Source organism: Leptosomus discolor, chromosome 6 (assembly GCF_034619465.1).
Source record: "Leptosomus discolor isolate bLepDis1 chromosome 6, bLepDis1.hap2, whole genome shotgun sequence".
Lineage (NCBI taxonomy): Eukaryota > Metazoa > Chordata > Aves > Leptosomiformes > Leptosomidae > Leptosomus > Leptosomus discolor.
The window spans coordinates 39,959,199-39,982,402 of NC_141396.1; the positions used below are offsets into that span (position 1 = coordinate 39,959,199).

The following is a 23,204-nucleotide window of genomic DNA, read 5'->3' on the forward strand; positions in this document are numbered from 1 at the left end:
AACCGCTGTCTGTTGTATTTGATTGTATTTGTGCCATTGGGAAATTGGGAAAGATTCATGTAAATTGGACATCTCGATAAAAACTCCAATTAGATTTAAAAAAAGAAAGGGGGGAGATATAAGTTTCCCAGCTTCAAATAACATTTGTAGCCTGACTTTTTAATAAGACTTCTACTTGGATCTGAGAGTTTTACAGCTCGTAGGGAATAAACAAAAAGATTTGGTTTGTATCACAGTTGCTTGGTTTTTTTGGTGCCTTCCCAACAGTGCTGGCAACAGAAATGTACTTCAGCACCGTGCCTCAGCTATTTTGAAGAATATCCTAATATCCTTACAGAGTATTTTCTGTATTTTATGTACCTATTTCAAAAATCTTTTATTCCCAGGTGGTGTTTCAGTCAGACTGGCATTAACCTTATACAGATAATGCCATGGAAACAGTTCTATAGTGAGATTGCGTTTACTTGTTGTTTAGGTAGTAACAGAAGGTCAGCACCATGTGTCAGAGTTGAACAGACTGTTTGAAATTCCAGTGTTACAAGAAAATTGATTTTGGGTCCCATTCTGCAAGAAGTGATGTTGAACTTTCCAGCAGTAATATCTGCTCTGTTTACTCCAGGCTTGAGTATTTGAATGGAGTGTGATTTCCAACTTTTAGAAGGCTTCCTCCTGCCAAATTGGCCGTGGCATTTATATAGGCTGTGACTGGGCACAGGAGGTTTTAATAAATCAGTTGTATTTCCTTTGAGTATGCATGTAGAGACTATCAGCCGGACAAAATTCCATGTTAATGAAGTAAGATTGTGTGTGAAGCTTGGCTACAAATACAAAGTACCATCCGCTGATGCACAGATTTGATTACAGGAATCCTGTTGTGATACTGGCATGTCATGAATTTGTATGCCTGTTCTGCCCATCCCAGGAAACTGCCTGGGAGCTGGAAAGGCCACTTTTCCTTTCTGGTGGAGGCGCATTGGGTCAAGAGAGATGCTCCCAGTACATGTATCGGCTGTTCCAGTATAGTTAAGCCCTTTGCAATATGCATGATTTTCCCTGATACGGATCTTGGCAGAAAGATCTACTACTCATGTTGGAGGTTAACTGGTTTCTCTGTTCCTTTTGGGAACTTCATTGATCTCTCTTGTCCATGGCTCTCGAGGCTGTTGAAAGCTTATTGCATTACATGAAAAGAAGGCATAGCTTCAGTAACAGCCTCAGGATCAAACTGTGGGCAAATGTGCACTTCGAAGGCAGAAAGTAATGTGTATATATGTCATGTTCTGTATGATTTGTTTACTGAAAAAGACTGTTTTCTGTTCAGAGTGGAAGTACAGGGGGACTCGGTGAGGATGCTTTGCCAGCCACTAGCAGGTGCAGAGGGCAAGCCTAAGTGATCAGGTTTAAAAACCAGGTAGGTCATTGAGCACAGCACTAGGCTGGCACCCTTTGCTTTTTCAGAAACTTGGGAATGATCTCAATGGTTGAAATACTGAAATTAAAAAAGCTTATTATGATCCTGAGCTATTACAGAACCATAAAATTGCCGATATTGACAGGCATCTCTGGAGATTGTCCAGTCCGACCACCCTTCTTAGGTCAGGGGTGAGGTGGGTGTTGAGTATCTCCGAGGCTGGAAACTCTATAGTCTCTGTGGGCAACCTGGTCCAGTGTTTGATTACTCTCAGATTAAAAGAGTTTCTTCTTACGTTTAAATGCAGTAACTTGCATTTCCATTTCTTTTTTGCCCAGAACTAGTCCCAGCACTCCAGATGTGTCTCACCAGTGCTAAGGAGCACTGGAACCACTGGCAAAGCTTTTCCTAATGCAGCATGGGTTTGCTGCAAGGGCATCTTGCTCAATTCATCCACCAGGACCCCTATGTCCTGCTCTGCAAAGCTGCTTTCAAGTTGCTTGGCCCCTGACATGTACTGGTGCCTGGGGCTTTCTCTCCCCAGGTGCAGGACTTGGCATTTTCCTTTTTTGGAACTTGGAGAGACTCCTGTCTGCCCATTTCTGCAGCCTGTCAAGGTCCCTTTGAGTGTCAGCACACCCATCTGGCAAATCAGTCACTTGTCCCAGTTTTGTATCACCTGCAAACTTGCTAAGGGTGCACTTGGTCCCATCAACTGGGTCATTAATAAAGATGTTAAACAGTAGTGGCAACACTGTCGAACCTTGGGTGCGCCCCTATTAACTGGCCTCCAGCTGGGCTTTGTGCTGTGGGATTGGAACACTGTATACCCAGCAATTCAGCCAGTTTTCAATCCACCTCATTGTCCATCTATTTAGTCAATACTTCACCAGTTGGTTTATGAGATCATATGGAGACAGCGTCAAAAGCGTTATTCATGTTAAGATAAATAATATCCACTGCTCTCCCCATATCTACTAAGCCATTCATCTCCTTGTACAGGCCTATCAGGGTGGTCGAGCATGATTGCCCTGCATAAACCCACACTGACAACTCCCAGCCTCCTCCTTGTCCTTCATATGTTTGGAAATGGTTCCCAGAATTATTTGCTCCATGCCTTCCCTAGCATTGAGAGGAGGTTGACTGGTCTGTAGTTTCCTGGATCTTCCTTCTTGCCCTTCTTGAAGATAGCAGTGACATTTGTTTTCTTCTAGACCTCAGGAACCTCGCTTAATTGCCATGAACCTTTCAAATGTAGTAGAGTGGGCTCTTACAGTGACATTGGCCAGCTTCCTTAGCATGTGTGAGTGCATCCCATCAGGTCCCCTGGATTCGTGTATGTCCAGTTTGTTTAAATATAGCCCTAACCTGATCCTCCTCTGTCTTCCTTGCTCCAGACTTTTCTGTGGATCTCAGGGATGGAGCTTACTGAAGGCAGGTCTTACCTACAGAGACTGAGGAGGATGATGACACTGACTATGGCAGCCTTTTCCATGTCTCCTGTCACCCTGTCCCACTCAGCAGCAGACCTATGTTTTCCCTAGTCTTCCTTTCGCTGCTGCTGAACCTGTAGAAGCCTTTCTTGTTGCCATTCAGTTCCAGGTGGGCTTTGGCTTTAGTCAAGCCTGCACATTAACCCTAACCTGCATGCTCAGTGTTTCTTTAGTCCTCCTGACTCACCTGTCCCTGGTTCCAGTTCTTGCAGGCTTCCTTTTTTTGTGTTTGAGTCTTCTCAGGACCTCCTTGCCTGTCCACACAGGCCTGCTGCCAACTTTCCTTGATTTCCTGTTTGTCAAGACGGACCATTTCTGGACATGGAGGAGGTGATTTTTGAAAGTCGGCCAGTTCTCCTGGACCCTGCTTCTCTCCAAGGCCGTATCCAATGGGATCCTGCCAAGCAGATCCCTTTGTTAGGCCAAAGTCTGTACCTGTGCTGTGTGCGTTAGTGTACTGGGGGGGCATATGGTCTTGCTCATTTCCCAGAAAGGCTACGAGAGCTTTATCTATAATGCTGTCCTGTGGGCATTCCCTTGCTTTTGCGAATATAAAGGTCGTCCCCCTTCAGCCCTGCTTTAATGATTATGGGGTCCTTCCTGCTCATATCACCCTGCAGGTTTTGGTGGCCAGCCTGAGTCCACCACTTCCTCGTTTGGTTGTTGGTTGTCATCTACTTGCCAGGTTGATTATCTGGTTGGCATAGATGCTGTTGCCCCACCCATACTATTCTGGTAGTAAAGACAAGGATTGACTGTGGAATTGCAGAAGGACTTTGCATAGACCAAATAAGTCGGTGATAAAATGGCTGATAAAATTAGGCATAGCTTAAAAATGAAGTGAAACGAGTCAGAAAAGATCATCCTAGTCTTATACACAAAATGGTGGGTTTTGGCTTGACTGAGGAATGAGATCTTGGCGTTCTAACTGATAACCGAGTGTGAAGGTTGGCTCAGTGATGTGTGGCTGTCAAAAAAAAAAAACAAACAACAAAAAACCAACAAAACAAAACAAAAAAGACAAATTGAACATTAGAAATCATTAGGAAAAATATAGAATGGAACAGAGACAGAAAATCACTGTGCTACTGTACAGTTCTAGGCTGTATATGTGTCTTGACCACAGTGCTCTGCTCTCTATCACAAAAAGCACAGAGCAGAACTGAAACAGGTTCATATCAGGTGAGGAAGGAAGAAGATAGGCTAGATGCTGTAAAATATAGTGTCACAATTCTGAGAGTGAAAAGGAATCAATAGTTCACTGTCTTCTGCAATGCTAGAGCTAGGAGTTATCAAATGAAACAAGCAGGTGGCAAGTATGAAACAGACAAAATAAGGTTATTGTTCATCTAATACAACTTGTCTGCTTTGACAGGCAGTGATGTGAGGCTGAAAGTCGACATGGGTTCAAGGGGAGGCAGGGCTGGCTTGTGGAAGAAAAATTAATTGATATAAAGAGAAATCCAGGGAAATCTGAGCTGCTTACATTCTTCTGTAGGCTTCTGTCTTTGTCTGCAGCTGCAACCATGATTTTGCACTGAATGGATTATTGGTCTTATTTAGTACAATTCTTCTTATGATGTTTGTTTATTATGAGTTTCAGAAAAACAGAACACTAGCAGGCAGTGAGAAGACGTGAATCAATTAAGGCTCACTAGACTGGAAGATCCTGGGCTGCTGTTAACAGAAATGCTGCAAAGTCCATGTTTTTTGAGATTAGAAAGTCCTGAGTTATCGTAACGCTTTTGACTACTTCAGAAACTTCGTATTTGCAATATTTGGTAGGTTTTTGTAATAATGTCAGCCTCCAGCTCTTCTCATCCTGTCTTGATCTCTTGGCTTCGCGCATGTGTTGACCTTTATTTGTTATCTTTGTTCAGGGTAGCTCTAATTTTCCCATCTTCCAGCATATCTTAAAGAATATACATTGCATTAAAGAGGATTTGTGCCTGTTCTTTGCTCTTCTAAATTTTAAAGTGGTACAAATAGTGAGGAGTCTTTCAGCATGAAGAGTAATGTCTCATTTATTTAGTTCAATCAACATGATGAAGACTTACTAGCTTGAAGTACATGTCTGGGCTCTAGCAGCTGAGAACATTGAGAAAACTTCACAGTTATTGCTATTGAGTAGGTCTCTAGAAAGTAACCTATATGTTAAAAAGCTTATCTGCCTAAATATTGGTGTTTTCTCTCAAATTTCTTGCAGTACGAAATGGAAAACAAAGTATAGACTCTATGACAAGTATGATTTTCCAAAAATATTTTGTCCCTCTTCTGCAGCTGCTTTACTTTTGTCTCTCTCTTTTGAAATGCAACTGAAGTTAGTCTGCTGTCATGTTCTTGCACAACAGTAGAGATGTATCAGCTATAATGGGAAACAGGGTGATTGCTCTGCCTCAAAATAGAAGGTGAACTGAACAAATGAATGTGGTTTTGTACTTACGCTGACAGATTAGAAAAAGAGTGAAAGAAATTTATTTTCATTAAATAGTTGCTCAATTCACTTCCCAACAATGATGAAATCTTCAGAATCATTAGTTCGGTTGAACTGCTGTGCATCTCCTGTAGCTATTTGGTACAATAACTTTTTTAGATTGGCTTTTCAAATGTTCATCCCTTATGTGAACTCAGTATTGAATTACTTCTCTTGGCTTATCACTGTCACAGAAGCATACTTAGTCCAAATAGGTTGGGATTTCTGTTATCTTTGAGGTGGCCTTTTTTTTTTTTCCTATCTTGTCTGTTATACAGTGATGAGAGTTGATATAGAATAGAAAGTCTGAGTGCAGAGACAGGTTTTGTGTTTGTGGATAAGGAAAAAAAAAAAAAGTGCAGGAAAACTAAACCCTTTCCTGTACATCAGTAAAACGTTTCTTCATATCAGTCTTTCTCCAACGTTATCACATACATATTGAAAATAGCAAGTTTTTCCTGTGTTTAACAGCATCTCAGCATGGTAAATGTTTTTCCTTGACTTTAGAGCATTGTCACAGATAGACATTGGAAAGGCCAGTGATTGTGAGTTAAGACAGAGCTTTAAACTAGAGTTGAAGGGGGAGTGGGATAACATCAGACTTGCCTGTGACAAGCTGTGGGATGACATGCCATGGTTACAGTGACAGGGTGCTAGCGAGAGCCCTCAGCCTGTCACTCTGAGGTGTGCTGGGTACAATGCAGTGCACCTGAAGTCTTACAGACATGAGCCAGGGCCTCCTGAGGTAATAGGAGCCAACAGGGAAACACTGGTGAAATCCCTCAGAGGAATTAAGGGGTGCTCCTCGAAGAAGGTGACACAGCTGACAGCCCAGCTGAAGTGCCTCTACAGCGGTGCATGCAGCATGGGCAACAAACAGGAGGAGCTGGAAGCCACCATGCTGCTAGAAAGCTGTGACCTGGTTGCCATTACTTGATAGGACGAATCCCATGGCTGGAGTGCAGCTGTCAATGGCTCCAGGCTGTTCAGAAGGGACAGGTGAGGAAGGAGGGGCAGAGATAATGCCCTCTACATCAAGAAGTGGATGGAATGTGAACAGCTGTCTCTGCAGAACAGCCACAAGCAGGTTGGAAGCTTATGGGTAAAAATTGGAGACTAAGGCAACAAAGGGAACCTTGTGGTTGGTCTCCTACAGGCCACCTATCAAGGGGAGCCTATGAATGAGGTTCTTCTTACTCCAGCCACAGGAGGCCTCATGCTCGCAGGCTTTTGTCCTGCTGGGGGACTTTGACCACCCCGCTATCTGCTGTGAAAGTAGCACGGTGAGCTGTAGGCAATCCAGGAGACTCCTGGAGTACGTGGAGGAGAACTTCTTAAGCCAAGTAATAGACAGCTCTACCAGAGGGGATGCCATACTGGACCAAATGATCACCAATGCAAGTGAGCTAATCAGTGACGGTAAGGCTGGAGGCAGCCTGGGCTGCAGTGATCACGCACTGGTGGAGTTCACAGGCCTGAGAGATGTGGGTCAAAGAGTAAATTCAGAACCCTGAACTTCAGGAAAGCAAACTTCCATCTCTGCAAGGAGTTAGTCAATAGGAGCCCCTGGGATCTGCCCTTGGGGACAAGGGCACAGAGCAGAGCTGACAGATCTTTAAGGGCACTTTCCATAGGGTGCAAGAGCTCTTGATCCCCAGGTGTAAGAAATGAGGAAAGCAAGGCAAGAGACTGGCGTGGCTGAGTCGAGTCCTGCTGGTCAAACTAAAGGGCAACAAAGAAATGCCCAGGCAGTGGAAGCCGGGATAGGTGCCCTGGGAAGAGTATAGGGATGCTGTGCGGTTGTGTAGGGGTGGGGTCAGGAAGGCCAAGGTGGGGCTGGAGCTGAACTTGGCAAGGGATGCAAAGAATAATAAGAAGGGCTTCTACAGGTATGTCAACCAGAAAAGGAGGGTTAAAGAAAGTGTAACCCCCTGATGGCTCAGTGTCCAGATGGAGATTGGTGACAAGTGGTATCCCTCAGGGGTCCGTACAGGGACCAGTGCTTTTTAATGTCTTCATCAATGACATAGACGGTGGGATCAAGTGCCCCCTCAGCAAGTTTGCAGATGACACCAAGCTGAGTGGTGCAGTTGGCATGCTGGAGGGAAGGGAGACCATCCAGAGAGAGCTGATCAGTCTTCAGAAGTGGGCCTGTGGGAACCTCATGAGGTTCAACAAGGCCAAGTGAGAGGTCCTCCACATGGGTTGTATCAATACAGGCTGGGGGATGAGTGGATCAAAGGTAGCCCTCAGGATAAGGGCTTGGGGATGCGGTTGTGTGAAAAATTGAGTATGAGCCGGCAATGTGCGCTCGCAGCCCAGAAAGCAAATCACATCCTGGGTTTCATTGAATGGAGTGCGACCCCACCTGGAGTACTGTGTTCAGCGCTGGGGTTTCCAGCATAAGACAGACATGGACCTGCTCGAGCAGGTCCAGAGGAGGCCACGAAGATGCTCAGGGGGCTGGAGTACCTCCCCTGTGAGGACAGGCTGAGAGTTGGGGTTGTTCAGCCTGGAGAAGAGAACGCTCCGGGGAGACCTTCTAGCGGCCTTCCAGTGCTTAAAGGGGGCTTGCAGGAAAAGTGGGGAGGGACTCTGTCAGTGAGTGTGGTGATAGGATGAGTGGTAGTGGTTTCAATCTAAAAGAGGGCAAATTTAGACTAGATTTAAGGAAGAAATTTTTTATGATGAGGGTGGCGAAACCCTGGCACAGGCTGCCCAGAGAAGTGGTAGAAGCGCCGTCCATGGAAACATTCAGGGTCAAGTTGGACAGGGCTCTGAGCAACCTGATGTAGCTAAAGGTGTCCCTGCTCGCTGCAGGGGCGGTAGGCTAGATGGCCTTTAAGGTCTCTTCCAACCCAAACCATTCTATGAAGATTGACCCTAAATTGTGGGTCATCACTCACAGAACAATGAAAATACTATCATCCATAAATAGTAAGTTTTGTACTGTCTTTTATTTGCAGAAATAGCTGTATTTCCTTTCTGCAGTAAACAGACTTTTCATTTGAAACTGGATCACTTCAGACTTGACATAATGACTTCATAGTTGGCATTTTCTTGAGCTGAAGGGAAGAAGAAAGAGTTTTCATTATTTGGAAGGGTGTGCAGCTGTATTACTGTTTACTGCACTGCAGCATCATAAGCCTTACTAATACTGAAGTCACCCTTGATACATGAAGAAAAATATATGGGTTAGGGTTGTTTTTCTTTTAAGCATAGGGTCTAGACACAGTATGTGCCAATTTTATTTCGCTGCCACATCGCAAGCTCCACTGATGGTAAAGTCAAATTTCTTCTATGTTCTGAAGATACTCTGGGCTTCTTGTCCTTAAGGTAATTTCTAATCCATTTCAGCAGTTCTTACCTTATGCTGTACTTTCTGACCTTGCGCAGTGATCCAGTGTGTGATGTACAACCTTAAATCTTACCCTAAATGCAGATAAATTATGTCCCTAGTTTCACCTTTATCTCCCAGATCAGTTAGGCAACTAGAAGAAACAACTTTGTCAGACCTGACCTTCCCTCTCTGTATCCGTGCTGACTACTCTTTTTGGTTTTAGTTACATTGGTTTAAATACTATATAATGTTTCCATCTTCTTCACAGCTTGAAGTCAAGTTTAAGTTTGAGTATCTGAATTTCTCTGGCTCTTCCTTGCTCTTGTATGAAGTAGAAACTCTAAAGTGATCTGCCTGCAGTTCTCCAGTACTACATCTCCTTCAGTGAGCTGTCAAATGTGTTCGCCAGAGGCTTTTCCTTACTACTTTTACTTATCTCTTGAAAACCTAGGGTATAATCAATGGCAGGGGAAGCACAGAGGTTTTTTGGTGGTCTTTGGAAAGGAGATGAGTGCAAGACTGGAAGCAATTGCGGCAACTGAATTTGACATTTATGGTTCTTGCAGGGATGGTTGTGAAAAGGTAACCAGACCAAAAAAATAACATAACTTACAGGATGCACAGGGGTGGTTGTCAACCACGCGGTGGTTCTTGCCTTGGTATCTATGAGAAAGTCTCTAGTAACCTGCTAGGTGTTCGCTCTGTCTTGTGTAGGTTGGTATTTTCTCACAGCAGAGTTCAGTGTAATTCTTTTTACAGCATGCTTAAATGGATGCATCAATTCTAAACCCAACATTAACTTCCAATAGAAGAAGAACATGCTCGTTTACCTTTCAGAAAAGCCAAAGTTCGACTTCCATCTATATTGTGAATCCTCTTCAAATAGCATTCTGGTTTCTTGTTTGCTTTACACGCACATTTAAATATCTAGGATGCAGTGGCAATTTACTTTTTTTTGCATGGGATTGTCCACATGATGGTGCAGATATTTTGCAACCTTTATCTCAGTCTTAAAGCTAAACAGTTGTGTGTTGGGGTATAGGTACCATTACCATTGAATTGGAGGAAATAAAAGACATAGTTTTCTCTATGCAGTTATTTCAAAGTAAGCCATGTTTTTTGAATGTTGTTAAAAAAAAAAAATCAGGCTAACCATAGAATAAAAATTCAAAGTTATATTTATCCATCCAAGAAGTTCTTCGTCTACTTCGATGTATTTCATGAGTGATCACAGAAGCAAATTCAGGTACGTTGTTATGACTTAACATGTTTTGCATACTGTGTCCTGCAGGGAAAAAGCGATAATTTGATCACATCTTTAAAGAAGCAATGACCAGGAGCTAACCTGGTTGGTATAGGTCAACAGGCTTAGGCTACAGAAGCACAAGGAGAACAATGTCTAAAATCTGTTTTGTTAAATTGGATTAAGTTGTTCAGGGAATTAAGAAGATAGTGATAGCACAGAGAAAATGAATTTAGGACCTGATTGCTCAACTTTGATTGTGAAGAACAAAAGACTGGTGGCACTAATTTCAGCACACGCTTTGGTCAAGTAGTGCATGAAAAAGTTCATTTTGATGGACTTGATTGGTTGCACGGGTTCCAAGAAAAATTTTTAGGGCTGTTTTTGGTGTAAACTAGTCTTATTTTCACCACTAGTATGTATTCTTTTAGTTTTGTGCCTTTTTTTTTTTTTTTTTTAGATTTCAGACATTATTGACCCAGTTATATATTAAGTGGTGACAACCTATCTTCGTTTTTTTTTTGGCTGAAGAGGTCTGTGATAAGTTGTATTGTTATTTTAGACAGTATTTCCAGTCTTTTCATCGTTGTGGTAAACAGAATGTCTGTTTTAACTGGATCAGAAAGGCAATATATGAATTTTAAAAATTGTCAAGAAACATGCTGTTATGTGGGTGGTTGCATATGCCAGATTTACCAGCAAACCAAGAAAAACACAGAACAAGAGAGGAGTATGGGAATGCTTAGTGCTGCTGCTGGGAATATGCTCATATTCCTTTTTGCCAGTGCGGTGGGTTTTTTTCCCAGATCTAAAGATTGCGTGTCTGTACACATGCTAGAGTGGGCATTTTCAGGAGGAAGTTTTGGAGACTTTCAGGCCTTGTAAAGATTGCATGCAAAAGTAAGAAGGAAAATTTCTGAACCTGAGTTTCTTGAAGCTTGAGTTTTACACCAAGGAAGCAATGATCCTTGGGAGGAAATATTTAAAGTGGCAAAGATGAGACTTCAGTCTCTCTCCCAGGAGTGTTTCCATATTTTCTTAGATCACTGTTTAATGTAGACATCACTTCAGCCAGCAGAATAAATGAATATGCAAGCCTTTAAAAGTCAGTCTGCTGTATAATGGTCTTTAGGCGAGATATTTCAAGGTAACCCATCCAAAATTTCATTCCAACAGGATTTCTTGCAAAATTCATTCACTTTTCATCTCCACCCTATAGAAATCTTGTCCCTTCTGAGCAGCAATGTCAGTTCTGTCCAAGTGCTAGGTGATGGGCAAATTTTGCCTTGTTATGCTTACCACATGAGATTTTTTGGAGGGAGGGGTGAGTAAATAACTCATCTTCATCATGGGTACTGTTGAAATACTTTAAAGGTCCCTGCAGTTTCTTCTCAGGTTAGTTGCTGCTACCGTTGCAGGCTATGTGAAATTACGCTGTTAAATAGCTGGCAAAGACATCTGCGTCCAGTGTGAGCCCCTTCACTCAGACCCCTCTGGCAGTTTACCGGGGTGGTAACTGGACAGTCACCTGCAGCACCATTCATCAGCACTGTGCTCTGGTCCAGGCCTGTGGATCTGCTGCCTCTGGAGGAAACGTCCACCTACCTTCGCTTTCCTTAAGGGAGGTCTCTGAGACCTTCTTGCAGATCGGTTAGCAGGTCTCACTTCTCTCCCACACTGCATGTGTATGTAGCCTGTCACTTGAAGGAGAAAAAGAGTTACTCATGTCCCAACTGTTGTTGTGTTAAGTTCGTGTTTATCCCTATACGCCACTTTCCCCTCAGCTCCACTTGCTCATCCTAATTTTGTCTAATGCTTTGAATAAGTGAACTTCATGTTGTTTCAGTGGAGAACATTTCAAGTTGGTATCCCATTCAGTTGCTCTTCACTCCTTGTACATTATTTCTGGTGAGACTGGTTTCATGGCATCTGTAGTCATCTCCCATAAGGATGAAATCATGTGTTGGCTGCTCCAAATGTAAGCGTTCTGCAAACTGTGTAAACGTTCAACACTGTGCTTAAACTGCTCAAGCAGCAGATTAATAAATGTGGCTAAATGTCTTTGATTTGAGAATCAACAGATTTCACATTATTTTGGCCTTTTTTTTTCTTCCCTTAGGTGCTCTTAACTACTTAACTAAAGCACCAGTTGCCAGAGTATAATTGTGCTGCTTTTTTGTGTATCTTGGGGGTAGTGTGAAGGTGGTACCTGCTGTCCCCTCTTAGGTAGTATTCATAACAATGTGAATGTCTGAAGTATTTCTCGCCATGTGTGTCACTGTGATGAAGGCTTCATTGCATTATTGTTCTTTTTTGTTCTACTAGTGCCTGCTTATGATTGTGTATCTTCAATCTAAGCCATCTAGCCAGCTTCACTGCACACTGCTCTTTTCACTCAAGAACCGCCGAGTCCGCTTAAGTTCATATAATATCCTTGGGTTTATTTGAAAGATCGCTCATCATTTTGACAGCAAAGCGTATTCTTTTGGGGACTAGAACCAGAATGCTTTGTGTCTTATATACCGGTGGCTTTTCTTTCTGAAAGAAATGTAAATTGTCCTTTCTTTGTGACCAAAATATGTGTTGAGAAGCAGAGATGCTCAACCTGTGGCCAGCAAGCCCAAGCAAGTGTTTAAAAGGCCAGTATGAGGAAAAACTATTTCACTAACAGCATTGACTGTCTGGAACAGCTTACTTATATAAAACTTCATCTCTTAAGAAAAAAAAACAAGCCACAAATAAACAGTCCCCCACCACACACAAAAACTACCCCACCCTCCCCCCAAAAAACCCAAGAAGTAGCTAAGGAGTAGGGGAATGCAGCAAAAATTGACAATATTACAGGTGGTGTGTATTTTTTGAGAATTACGAAGGGTATACATCAAAGATACAAGAACTACTCCTAGCCAAGCATTGCTTCTGGGAACATGGTTATGTAACATATGAAAGCAGATAAATTTCTCATATTTTATATGAAATTCTTTGTATCAAACAAAAGAAAAAAGAAATGACTGTTAGAGAAAATGATTTCTTAAAAAAAATGTTGTTTGAAAGTGAATATATGTAACTAGCATCTTACTAATTTCTTCTGTAGTTCTTCATTTGCTTTGTTGGACCTGTCATTATGTGTAAAGGCCAAAAGGGAAAAGAACAGTTACTTGTTTTTTTCCAGTGATTTAAACCAGAACAACTCTGGAAGAGGCCTCGTAAGGAAATGAACAATTTGTTCTCCCTTCCAGCTTTCAGTTAAATCTTTTCAAAGAGAGAAAGAGCTCTTTCATGGATAATCTTTCTGCTCTTATGAATATTAGAGCTGGGTTTTTTTAACATCTGTGTACTATTAGGATCAGAAAATAGATACTTTTCTCTATGGAGGTTGTGTTTTATTCTTTGTATTGGTCAGAGCACTTTCAATGTAAAGTGATAGCATTAGTCTGGTAAAACTGATTAAAACTGACCGTTTTAATGATGATCCCACAAGTAAGTAGGTTGAATGAGAAAAGCAGAAATTTTACAAATCTACTAAAAAAGCATTAAAGGAAGGAACGCTGAGAGTTGGTTAGAATTTCAGCACCTTTTTTTTTTTTTTTTTGACACTTTCCTCTGACTTACCAGAGGTGTTTTGCTTTACTTTCTTCTGCTGTTGTAAAAGGAGATTCTCGATTCTTTTCTAGTAGGACATAAGGTCAGATGCAAAGGGCTCAAACACTGCTGTACCTGATTGTGCCTGGCCCTTGAAGAGGAATTTCGGGTCCCAAGGTTGGCACTGGGGTTTGCTATTTGGTGCTGATGAAGAGCTAGGTGGGTAGGGCAGCAGAGCAAATGCATTCGTACCCGTCTCACTGCCTGTACTGAGCACCAGACCCCAAGAGCTGAGCTCTGACGCTTTGGGGATTTCCAGTCCTACCCTGATACATCAATTTCTGGAAAGGAGGCACTGTCATTGGCATTTTCCAAAACTTGCTGGGTTTTTTCCTAATTATAGATGTCTTTGGAAACAAAACGTGATTAAATGGTAAAAAGAGGCGAGCTGAATGTGGTGGCTTTCCCATGGTAGCCTTGCAGTTGAGCTATGGAAGTGAAAAAGGGAAGTTGAGTTGTGTCCTGGTGCTGCAAGAAGTGCTTGTTGCTGGCAACAAGCAGTTGGGAAGTGACTGTGACTTTCTGAAGGATTAGCTGCCTAATTCTGTCCAATTCTCAAATGGGGAGGCCAAAGTTAATTATTTTGACCAGTGTGCCCAACCTGGTGAACAAAAAGGAAAGCCCCTGCAAAGTTAAAATTGCTTTTGAGTTGAAGTACCTGCTGAGGAAGGAACCCTTTTCTTTGTATTTTTGGTCTCCACGGCCTAAAATTTGGAGTCCAATATTAGGAGCACACGTTAGCTGTAGATAAATATGTTGCCTCCTGCACCCAGGTTACTGAAATCTTAATGTGCCAGTGAATTAACTAGCAGAACTCCCAGTTTCCTCAAGAGAGTTTTGTCTCACTAACAAAAAATAATCTCCTAGGAAAAGCCTTATTAATTTCAGATCCAAGCACCTGCTTGTGTAAATCCAACTTGCCAGATCTGACCTTATCCTTGTGAGTCAGAAAATCGCCACGTATAAGCAGATAGGTTGGTGGTTGCTTTTAAGTCCTTGCCAGTATCGCTGTTGCCTGTCTCTTGGTCAAGAGTAATCCTGATATATTTTAAAGCAGAAAATACATTTTTCCTAATAACTGTGTGTTTTGAATGAGTTTCTTATGAATTACTAAAGGTGTCATCATTTGAACAAAATAACAATTTTCATATTTATACTTTTTTTTTGCTTGAAATGGAAGTTTTTATCATCAATAGCACACTATTGTTGCTTGGTGACAAAGCAAAGCTTTATACAGAATTAACATTTTGCATACAAAAAAGAAGCGTCTAGAGAAGAAATTAAAATAAGTAGTTGATGAAATCAAAATGATGTGTTTCCAGAAGGCTCCTCGGTTGTTGGATTTGGAAAATTGGGAATTACCTATTTTGAAGTGGGGGAAATACCAGAATGAAAATAAAATTTCTGCAAACAAAAAGTACTGTTAACAACAATAGTTTATGGGCTGTTCTTTCTCTTCTGCAATATTTTTACACCTGAGAAGTTTATTGCACAATACACTTCCCACATCTGCAGAAGCATAATAGTGCACTACTGTCGCAGTCCCAGGGTCTGTGTGCTTACAGATTTTGTCAATGAAGCCATAGGAATAGGAGACTGTCTTACAGTACCCTGCTGTGGCCTTGCTACAGGGACGTGCGCAGGAATACGTTTAAAACTGATTTGCTGTTTAAAGAACAAATTACTTGTTGTCTCTACTTCCCTTGTTTATTTACTTTAGTTAGTCTTAGGTAGTAAATTTAAAAAAAAAAAGAAAGCAACATCATACATTTATATTGGATTAGCACACTGGAATCAGCAATTAATGCTTTTTATGTTTGGGAAGTTTGAAAATAAGAATAAATCAGGTGAAACTGTATCAGTGAGTAAATCTTGGTAGGCGAGGTGTTGCCATTGAGAAGTGGGGGTTGTTAATCGAAGTAGAGAGTTTTGCCTGACATTCAAAAATAGGCAAACCCAAAATTAAAATCTCACTCATCTAACAGTAGAAAGATGGATTTTGGGGGAGAGGGAGAAAGAGTCATATCCAGGGCAATATGCTCTTCCATTAGTCTGTAGCAAGTATCATATGTCCACGTGTACTGTCATCACCTTTTGGTTTTAACTCTCTTGGTGGTGGTGTGGGCATAAGTTCTGTTGTACAGTCAGCAATTCCCAGGTTTTTTTCATCCTTTGAAGATTTTCCAGCACTCTCAACACTGATAGTTTAAGGAACTGTGTTTGCATGTGTGCTGTGCAGCTTTGAGTTTCATTGTGACTATTTAAAAGGTTACTGTGGTGGAAAGTCTTTGTTCTTCTATCCTAGCTAATTTTTGTTTGGTGGTACTTTTTTCTCATGTGCTAAGTTTCATAATGGGGTGATATGCCCAACGTTCTTCACTTTTATAACTGGATTGTAATTCTTAAATATAAGCCAGCACCAGTTAGTAAGTGTTTGTAGTTTTACTTGGCTGAGAGCCTTTAACAAATGAGGTGTTTTTTAGGCTGAACAAGACAACGGCCATCCTCTCCCTGCGTTTGCCAATCTGCACATTGAAGTCCTTGATGAAAACAATCAGAAGCCTTACTTCACCAGGTCTGCATATGAGGGCTTCATCCTTGAATCCTCCCCAGTGGGAACGACTGTCTCTGATAACCAGAATCTGACTTCTCCGCTCCAAATCGTAGTGTTGGACAATGATGTGGAGGAGGTATGTTTCGTTCTTTGATAGTGTCATACTGGTGTTTACATTTTTATTATTTTCAGAGTTTGTTTTTTCATTTTTTTTTTAATTGAGACAAAACTGTTTTGATCAATGAATTAAAAAAATCTTAGTATCATTGTTAGAGTTTCTTTTTTGTTTTCATTCTGAGTTCAAATAGATTTGAAAATGCGTCTGTACTGAAAAACTGGATTTTACCCAGCTCTCCTTAAGATTGTGTTGTGTTAGAGGTGACGAATGCTTAGTGCGAAGAGGAAGAAAAATGAGTATTGTGAGAAGGATGAATCTGCCACACAGTGTGGGGAGATGGGAGAGAGAAGCTCAAAGTGGAAGGAAGTAGCAGTTTGAACGAACCAGGAGGAAGAGGAGTAGGAGGGCAGGAGGCTAAAAGTTCAATCCATTCTTTGCTCTGCCTGGATTGTGATATTAGCATTACTCATAGTAAAAATTAGACCTCTTCAAAGGAATAGTAACCAAGTAGTAACAATACCTTGCCACTAGGGCTAGTGTTTCTTCTGTTCTCACCAAGCCTGTTGCTATTGTGTGTTTTTTGATAACGTCTCTTTTTCCTCTAATTATTGTTGTCTCTCCAGTAGTCCCCTTTGGGTTTTTTTTGTTTCTGTTCTCTTGTTATCTCCAAATACATAAGGAAGGCTAAGTTGTAGGCATAGGTTTTGTAGTAATATTTGTAGTATATGCCAATACTCCTTCATAAAGTTCTTAACCTGTTAATCTGAAAACAATCTTCTGGTTTTGAAAGTTTCACTTTTGACGTAGGCAAATTCATTGTTTTTGAGAAACACAAGAGGCCATTGTCACTGAAAGGTGCTTTCTACATCACTGTCTGCATAAGAGGGACTTACTCTCCTAAGCTATTTTAAAGCCTAAACTGACATAGAATATCTCCTTCCTATCCATTAAAATACCTCAGTCAATTTACAGATGTTCGTAAAAATCTGTTGGAAGGCAACTGGAAATGGCTGTTGGATCTGGCTTTCTTAGGGGCTGGATAAAAGGTACAGAATAAGTGCACGTGGCAGTCATCGGACAGGCATTGCTGATGATTTGTATGACTTGGGAAAGACTCTTGTTCAGCATTGCTTTCATTCAAAGCAAAGCAGTTTCCTTGCTTGGTGAAAGTAATGGGATTTTGTAGGTTGCTTAATGTAGGAATAAGAAAGATGTGCAGGCGTCAGCTATATGTTTGTATTTACAATACATTGTCTCATTGTGTTGTATAAAATCTGTGTAATGTATGCCTGACCACAGAAATCAAATTGTATGAGTTACTGTCCACAGTTCTAAGTTCTTTTTAAGCAACTAATTTGAGAGATTTTCTTGGAAGGCTGGTTTTAGTTCTATGATCCTTATGTGTATTAAACAAAATAATATGGGGATGTTTTTAGCCTTAGCAAATTGCTGTCTATTTTGGTTTATCCACACCTTTATGAAAGTACTAGTAAAACCCTTTGGTTCAAATATGCCTTTATGCACATCTGTTTGTTACAGAAATCTAGAATTTTAGGGCACTGTTTATGCCCACCTTATAAGATGCATGACTGCACATTAATTTTACAAAAATGGAAAGAGAGGCTATTCATCACCTAAAGGGAGGAAGACTGAAACCGAGCAAGTCTATCTGTGAGTGTGATAGACTTGCACGTTCAATAGGTATAGTCTGAAAGTCAGAATAGGGCTTTTGGCAAGCTGAAGAGCTTGTTGTGAACCATTTCTGCCTGGGTTGCTACACTGCCAGTCTGGGAGATGGGTGGCCGAAAATAGTACAAAAATCTCACTGTTAATCCACAATGTGCTGCTGGTCTTTCTCTATCTGCAAGTCCACTGATGTTCCAGGGACTGAGATATTTGTCCTCAAGGCTTTGTAGCTGCAGTGACCTAGGAAAACCCTACTGTGCATACAAAGCCCAGAGTGGTAGAAGTCGTCACGCGGCATGGCTGGTAAGCGAAGGGCTGAATCCGTTATACTTGAAATAATTCAAAACAACTGTTTTAATTAAAGATAATTCAGTGTCCTAGTTCAGACTCTTAAATTTATGTGGCAGTTTTCCATGCTGGTGGTTTTTTGGTACTCTCTGCTATTTCATAGTAGATTATATTGTTACACTAAAAGAATGAGGGAGATCATTAACCTCCAGAGGTTTTTCAGGTTGTAGTTAATAGTGCTCTGATTAACCTTTCCCCGGCAATTGCACAACTCTACCCACAAGATGTCAAAGGTAGATGTGATAATACAAGGTTCTTTGATGTAACTGCATATTAGGTCATATACGAGGCTGAAAATAAAGATTACTTTGAACTTTTAAATCCTGAATTTAGGCCAACTGTTTGAATGAATTATGTAACTACCAGTTAATATAGCACATGATATTTGTATACTCTCAAACAGCAAGTATTTAATTTAAAAAACTTCTGCATAGAAGAGTAATTTGTTCTTTTAATACAAACTGCTTCATGAGGTTTGTAATGTAATCCTGGTATTTAAGTGCTTTCTGTTACTGATGCTGTCAGTATGAGTTCAATACCTCAAATTTTGAGGGGTGATCTGAAATCCGTCACAAGCAGTTTGACCATAGGGCTCCAGCTTTTATTGTTGCACCTTCTCTGTAATACATCAGCATGTTCCCATGAAGTTATCTCAATATTTGGATATTGAACAGGGTGGTTCATTAATATACTTGTCTTTGCCTGCACTAGAAATTTCAGCGTAGGTTCTGGCCCAAGTATTTGTAGTTTTAATTGCATCACTGATAACAAAAAAAAATCTGCCTAGTCTGCAGCAGTTATCTCAGTTTGGAGCACTAACATAACATGAATAATCTGCGTCCGAAGACGTTGAAAAACAAGTTTATCATTCTTGAACACAAGCTGCTTTAGGCAGCTGATAAGTTGTTAAATATTTCTGTGTCTCACCTAGAATATACCTAGAATTTGATATCCACAGAAAATGACCATTCAAGGGCCCAAAAGTATTTCGTTATACTTAACACTTGGTTGTTTGACATCATGTTTTTATTTTCACTGGATAATGAGTAACAGGATTAGTTAGGTTGGTGAAAATCTAGTTCATGACCTGAAACAAGACAGCCAAAAGTTTCCAGTGAATTATTTTTGTTTATTATTGAAGCAGCATAATATTTCAGTGTTGCACAATGAATACCTGCCAAGGATTTCGAGACTGGGAGATGATATGGCATAAAGACTTAATTTGGACAGCCCACCCCATCCCCCCAAAGTGAGGAAAAAATAATGAAGATCTCTGTCCCTGCTGGGATGTCATGCCATGTGCCAAGGGAAATGGGCTGCAGTGGGCCAGTCTGTCCTTCTCCTTGCTGCTAGGGTGTCTCTGTACCTGCAAGGCGCCTTCCCTTAGGGACCATCCCTTGCATGTTTTGTTGATGTTTAAGGTCAACCAGATGTTGTCCCGTCAGATCTGCCAGAGGTGATGCGCCCTCTCTCTTTCCAGAATGCCATAGGCTTGTCTCAGGATATACAGAGATCTGCCTGAAGCTGCAGAGACGATCATCAGCCTCGTCCTCAGGTGGAAGTGGTCTCTGCAATTTCCTGTGCCTTTGGCATCACCTGGCTCATGCCAGCACAGTTGTTTCCACTTCTGTGAAATGATGCAGGTGTAACATGGGTGTGAGGGAGTAGAGAATCAGATTTAACTCCCTGTGTGTTAATAGATGTGTCAGTGATAACCTGTTGTGGGCATGAGACTTCCAGCAGAGTAAGGCTGGGAGTGCAGCAGTGGCATGTAACTTGCACATAAAATGGCCAAACAAACTAAAATGACAGGAACCTTCTCGCTGGGACTAGGTGATAGCACAGGGTTGGTTAGTAAGCACAGGTAATGCTTGTTAACTTCTGCAGGTCTTAATGTTATGATGGCCTCATTGTAGCTTGGTAAATTAATGTATTTAATAAGTAGGGGTGGCTGATGAGAAGTTGACATATGTCCTCTACGTGCTTGTGCGTGTTAGTTTCCGATAGTGACACTGGCTAAACATAATGTATTCAGTCTTCTAATTGACAAATCAGTTGAGATTATATTTCATATTAAAATAACTCCCTGTCCTCAGATGAGTGCAAGAAGAAAGTGGTCATCGTAACAGTGATTTTTAAGAAAAAAACATGACACATTCTAAGTGTAAACCCTGTGGGAATTATAATAGAGTCCTGCTATAAACCTTCCAAAAATTTATTTATAGATGTGATACTGCAAACAGACCTTTAACTAGAGCAGCACTGCCAAGTGCTGATATAATTAAGTGGTCTGTTTAAATAGCATAAATTAAATCAAGCCAAGTGAGTACCTTAAGACCTGAGTAAACCAAAGCCGATATGAGGAATTTAAACAGTATGATCTGATGGCTGTTTACATAAGGCTTCCTGAGCCACTTACTTCCTTGGTCTTTTGCTTCTGTGGGAGAGTACTGGTTTCTTCTACTCTGGTGGTTGGTGCTGGTGAAAAAGCTACACAGTAACCGCCTTACTGCCTTGGATGCTAAATCTTGTTGAATCTCTCTTAACAAAAGAGAGAGGTAAACCCCAGGATTTAACTTCCAAGTTGAAAGAAGCTGATCAGTATTCATATCCATTACTTAGTCCTGTACTGCCAAGGTGTTTACCAATACCTAATGCCATGTCTTGACGAATAAATTCAGGGTGTGAGGTAATTTGTGCGTTGCTCATTAGAACATGAAATTGGTGTCATGTGTTTGTAAGGTGTGCCAGCATGTGTTCAAAAGCATTTAATGTGTCCCAGCATGCATTCAGAAAAGTGCCTGTGCTTCTGCAGATGCCTGCAGCCCAGTGCAGCATCCCTGGGCAGTGAAGTGTGACACAGGTCAGTTATCAGCAGAGGTTCCTCTCCACATCCTTTTCTATCAGACTGGTTTCTGGTTTTATGCTTCCATTGTCTATGGAGTTGAAGTCAAACTAAGAAGATGCTTGCTCAACATCCATGCTTCCAGAGAACTTGTGGGAAAGTTTAAAGAATGATTATTTTACATAAAGGCGTCTCAGTCACAACCCAAGAGGATAGAACAAATAATGGTTAAAATATCTTTAAATGTAAATACAAATGCACATTATGGCTTTTCAAAAATATATCCAGATAAGGAAAAATAATGGATTTTTTATTTCGGGAGTACTGAAGCATTTTAAATACTGAAGTGTTTTTCTGTAGTATTTGCCTGATTGCTTCTGTCTTCCACTGTTATTATTTGAACTTGTTTTGCAGCTGGTATTCTCTTGAGAGGAGAGTTCTCCTAATACTGCTATCGCTGTATAGCACTCTAGTAGTCACATTACAAAATAGAAAGTCAGGAAATATTCTTCCCAAATATAACAGCCCATTAGTATCGTTATTGAAACAAACAAAAGGGAATGGCAAAGCAAGAAGGCTGCTTCTCTTTCTTTAGGATTTATAAAGATGGGTTTTTTTCTTTTCTGCATCTTTGTGCTTAAGAAGGAAAAATAATAATCTTAACATTGAATCACTACCATAGCATTGTATTTCTTCCTTTATTTGTGTAGGATGAATATCTAATGTTTTCTGCCTTCTGAAGCTATTCTTTCTCTCTTTGACTTCCTTGGAGTCCTGAAGGGATTTGGTTTTTATGTATCTGCCCTGTTTAAAAGAAATGCTATTGCTAATTAGCGGGAGCGCTGAAGATGCTGACATTTGTTTCTTGCCCTCTCCCAGGAGTGGCTCATTTGTATGAGGAACAGAAGGTGATTTTTTTTCAAAACTTTTCTGTCGGCTTTTCATTCAGGGAGGGGCATGGCCCTCTGTACCTTAACTTGAAAAAGTCAAAAAAGTGTTTTACCACTTTTTAGTGCCTGACTTTTATAGTCATGCTTGTCCCTCAGCCCTTGCTTTGTGCAGGGACTGGAGAGGGTTTTAGTGATGATTGAAAGAATTCAAAATTGGAACACTGCTCAGCATCTATGCTGGTTCTCTCATTAGTATTTTGACATTTTTCTTCCAAAGTGGAGATGTCATAAATGGTAAAGAGCTTTTGTTATTATTTTAAATTGTACAATTAAATATTATATAAATGAACTCCCCTTAAAGAAAAAAAATGTTTAAGGAGAAAAAAAATTATTCATAGGGAGTGTCCTGGGTTCTCAGACTGGTTTACCTCACTCAGTTTTTCAGTTGCTCAGAATTTAGACGTGATTTGTTCTCCTCCTTGGGTTCTGTTGATCTAAGTGGTTTTACAGCTAAAGCCATCACGAAGACTTCTCAGGAGGCTGTGCTTCAGGTTATTTTTCTGATGTCTAATGACAAAAATGCAGCAAATTCACTCCAGATGCTGCGTCTTCCTTGTCTATTCCATCCAAGCTATAGTGAACCTGGAGGACCACCTCATCAGGCCCTGTAGCACTCCTCTTGCACAAGTTGGAGAAAAGCAACGTCAGTGCCAGCACAGTCTGATTGCCAGCCCCTTGTCAGTGGGACTGAGAATCTCACTTGCTTCACCTCTGCAAGACTGTGAATCTCAGATTTTTCCAATGAAAGACATGAGTGGGAAAGATTTTCTCCTTTCACCTGGAAATGAGGAGGGCAAACGCTGGAAACATCTCTTCAACAAAACAACTGTCTTCCGTGGGCATTTCAGTTCAGATCATCCTCCACGTGAAGAATGCTGGAAAACTGAGATGTGTCATTAAATTATCTTTATCACTACAGCTTTTTGGAAACAAGCCTGTGCTAGCAATCAGGAAGCCTAAGCAGTGCTGATAATCCTGCAGCTTATTCTGGCTACCCTGGAGATTTAACAGCCAAATATATTCCTTCTAAAAAGGTCCTTGGGGAGGCTGAAACACATACGGAATATGTGTCGTTGTCTGCTCATTCTTGGCAATATCATG

General features: G+C 41.0%; 1 protein-coding gene across 2 annotated transcripts in view; it reads left to right on the forward strand.

Annotated features, from left to right (window-relative positions):
* PCDH15 (protocadherin related 15) overlaps nucleotides 1-23,204 on the forward strand; it is a 367,987-nt gene that overhangs the window by 159,219 nt on the left and 185,564 nt on the right. For both annotated transcript variants that reach the window (XM_086467277.1, XM_086467276.1), the window contains one exon: nucleotides 16,086-16,292. In XM_086467277.1, the coding sequence (XP_086323403.1) occupies nucleotides 16,086-16,292 (207 nt within the window). The remainder of the gene's footprint in view (nucleotides 1-16,085; nucleotides 16,293-23,204) is intronic.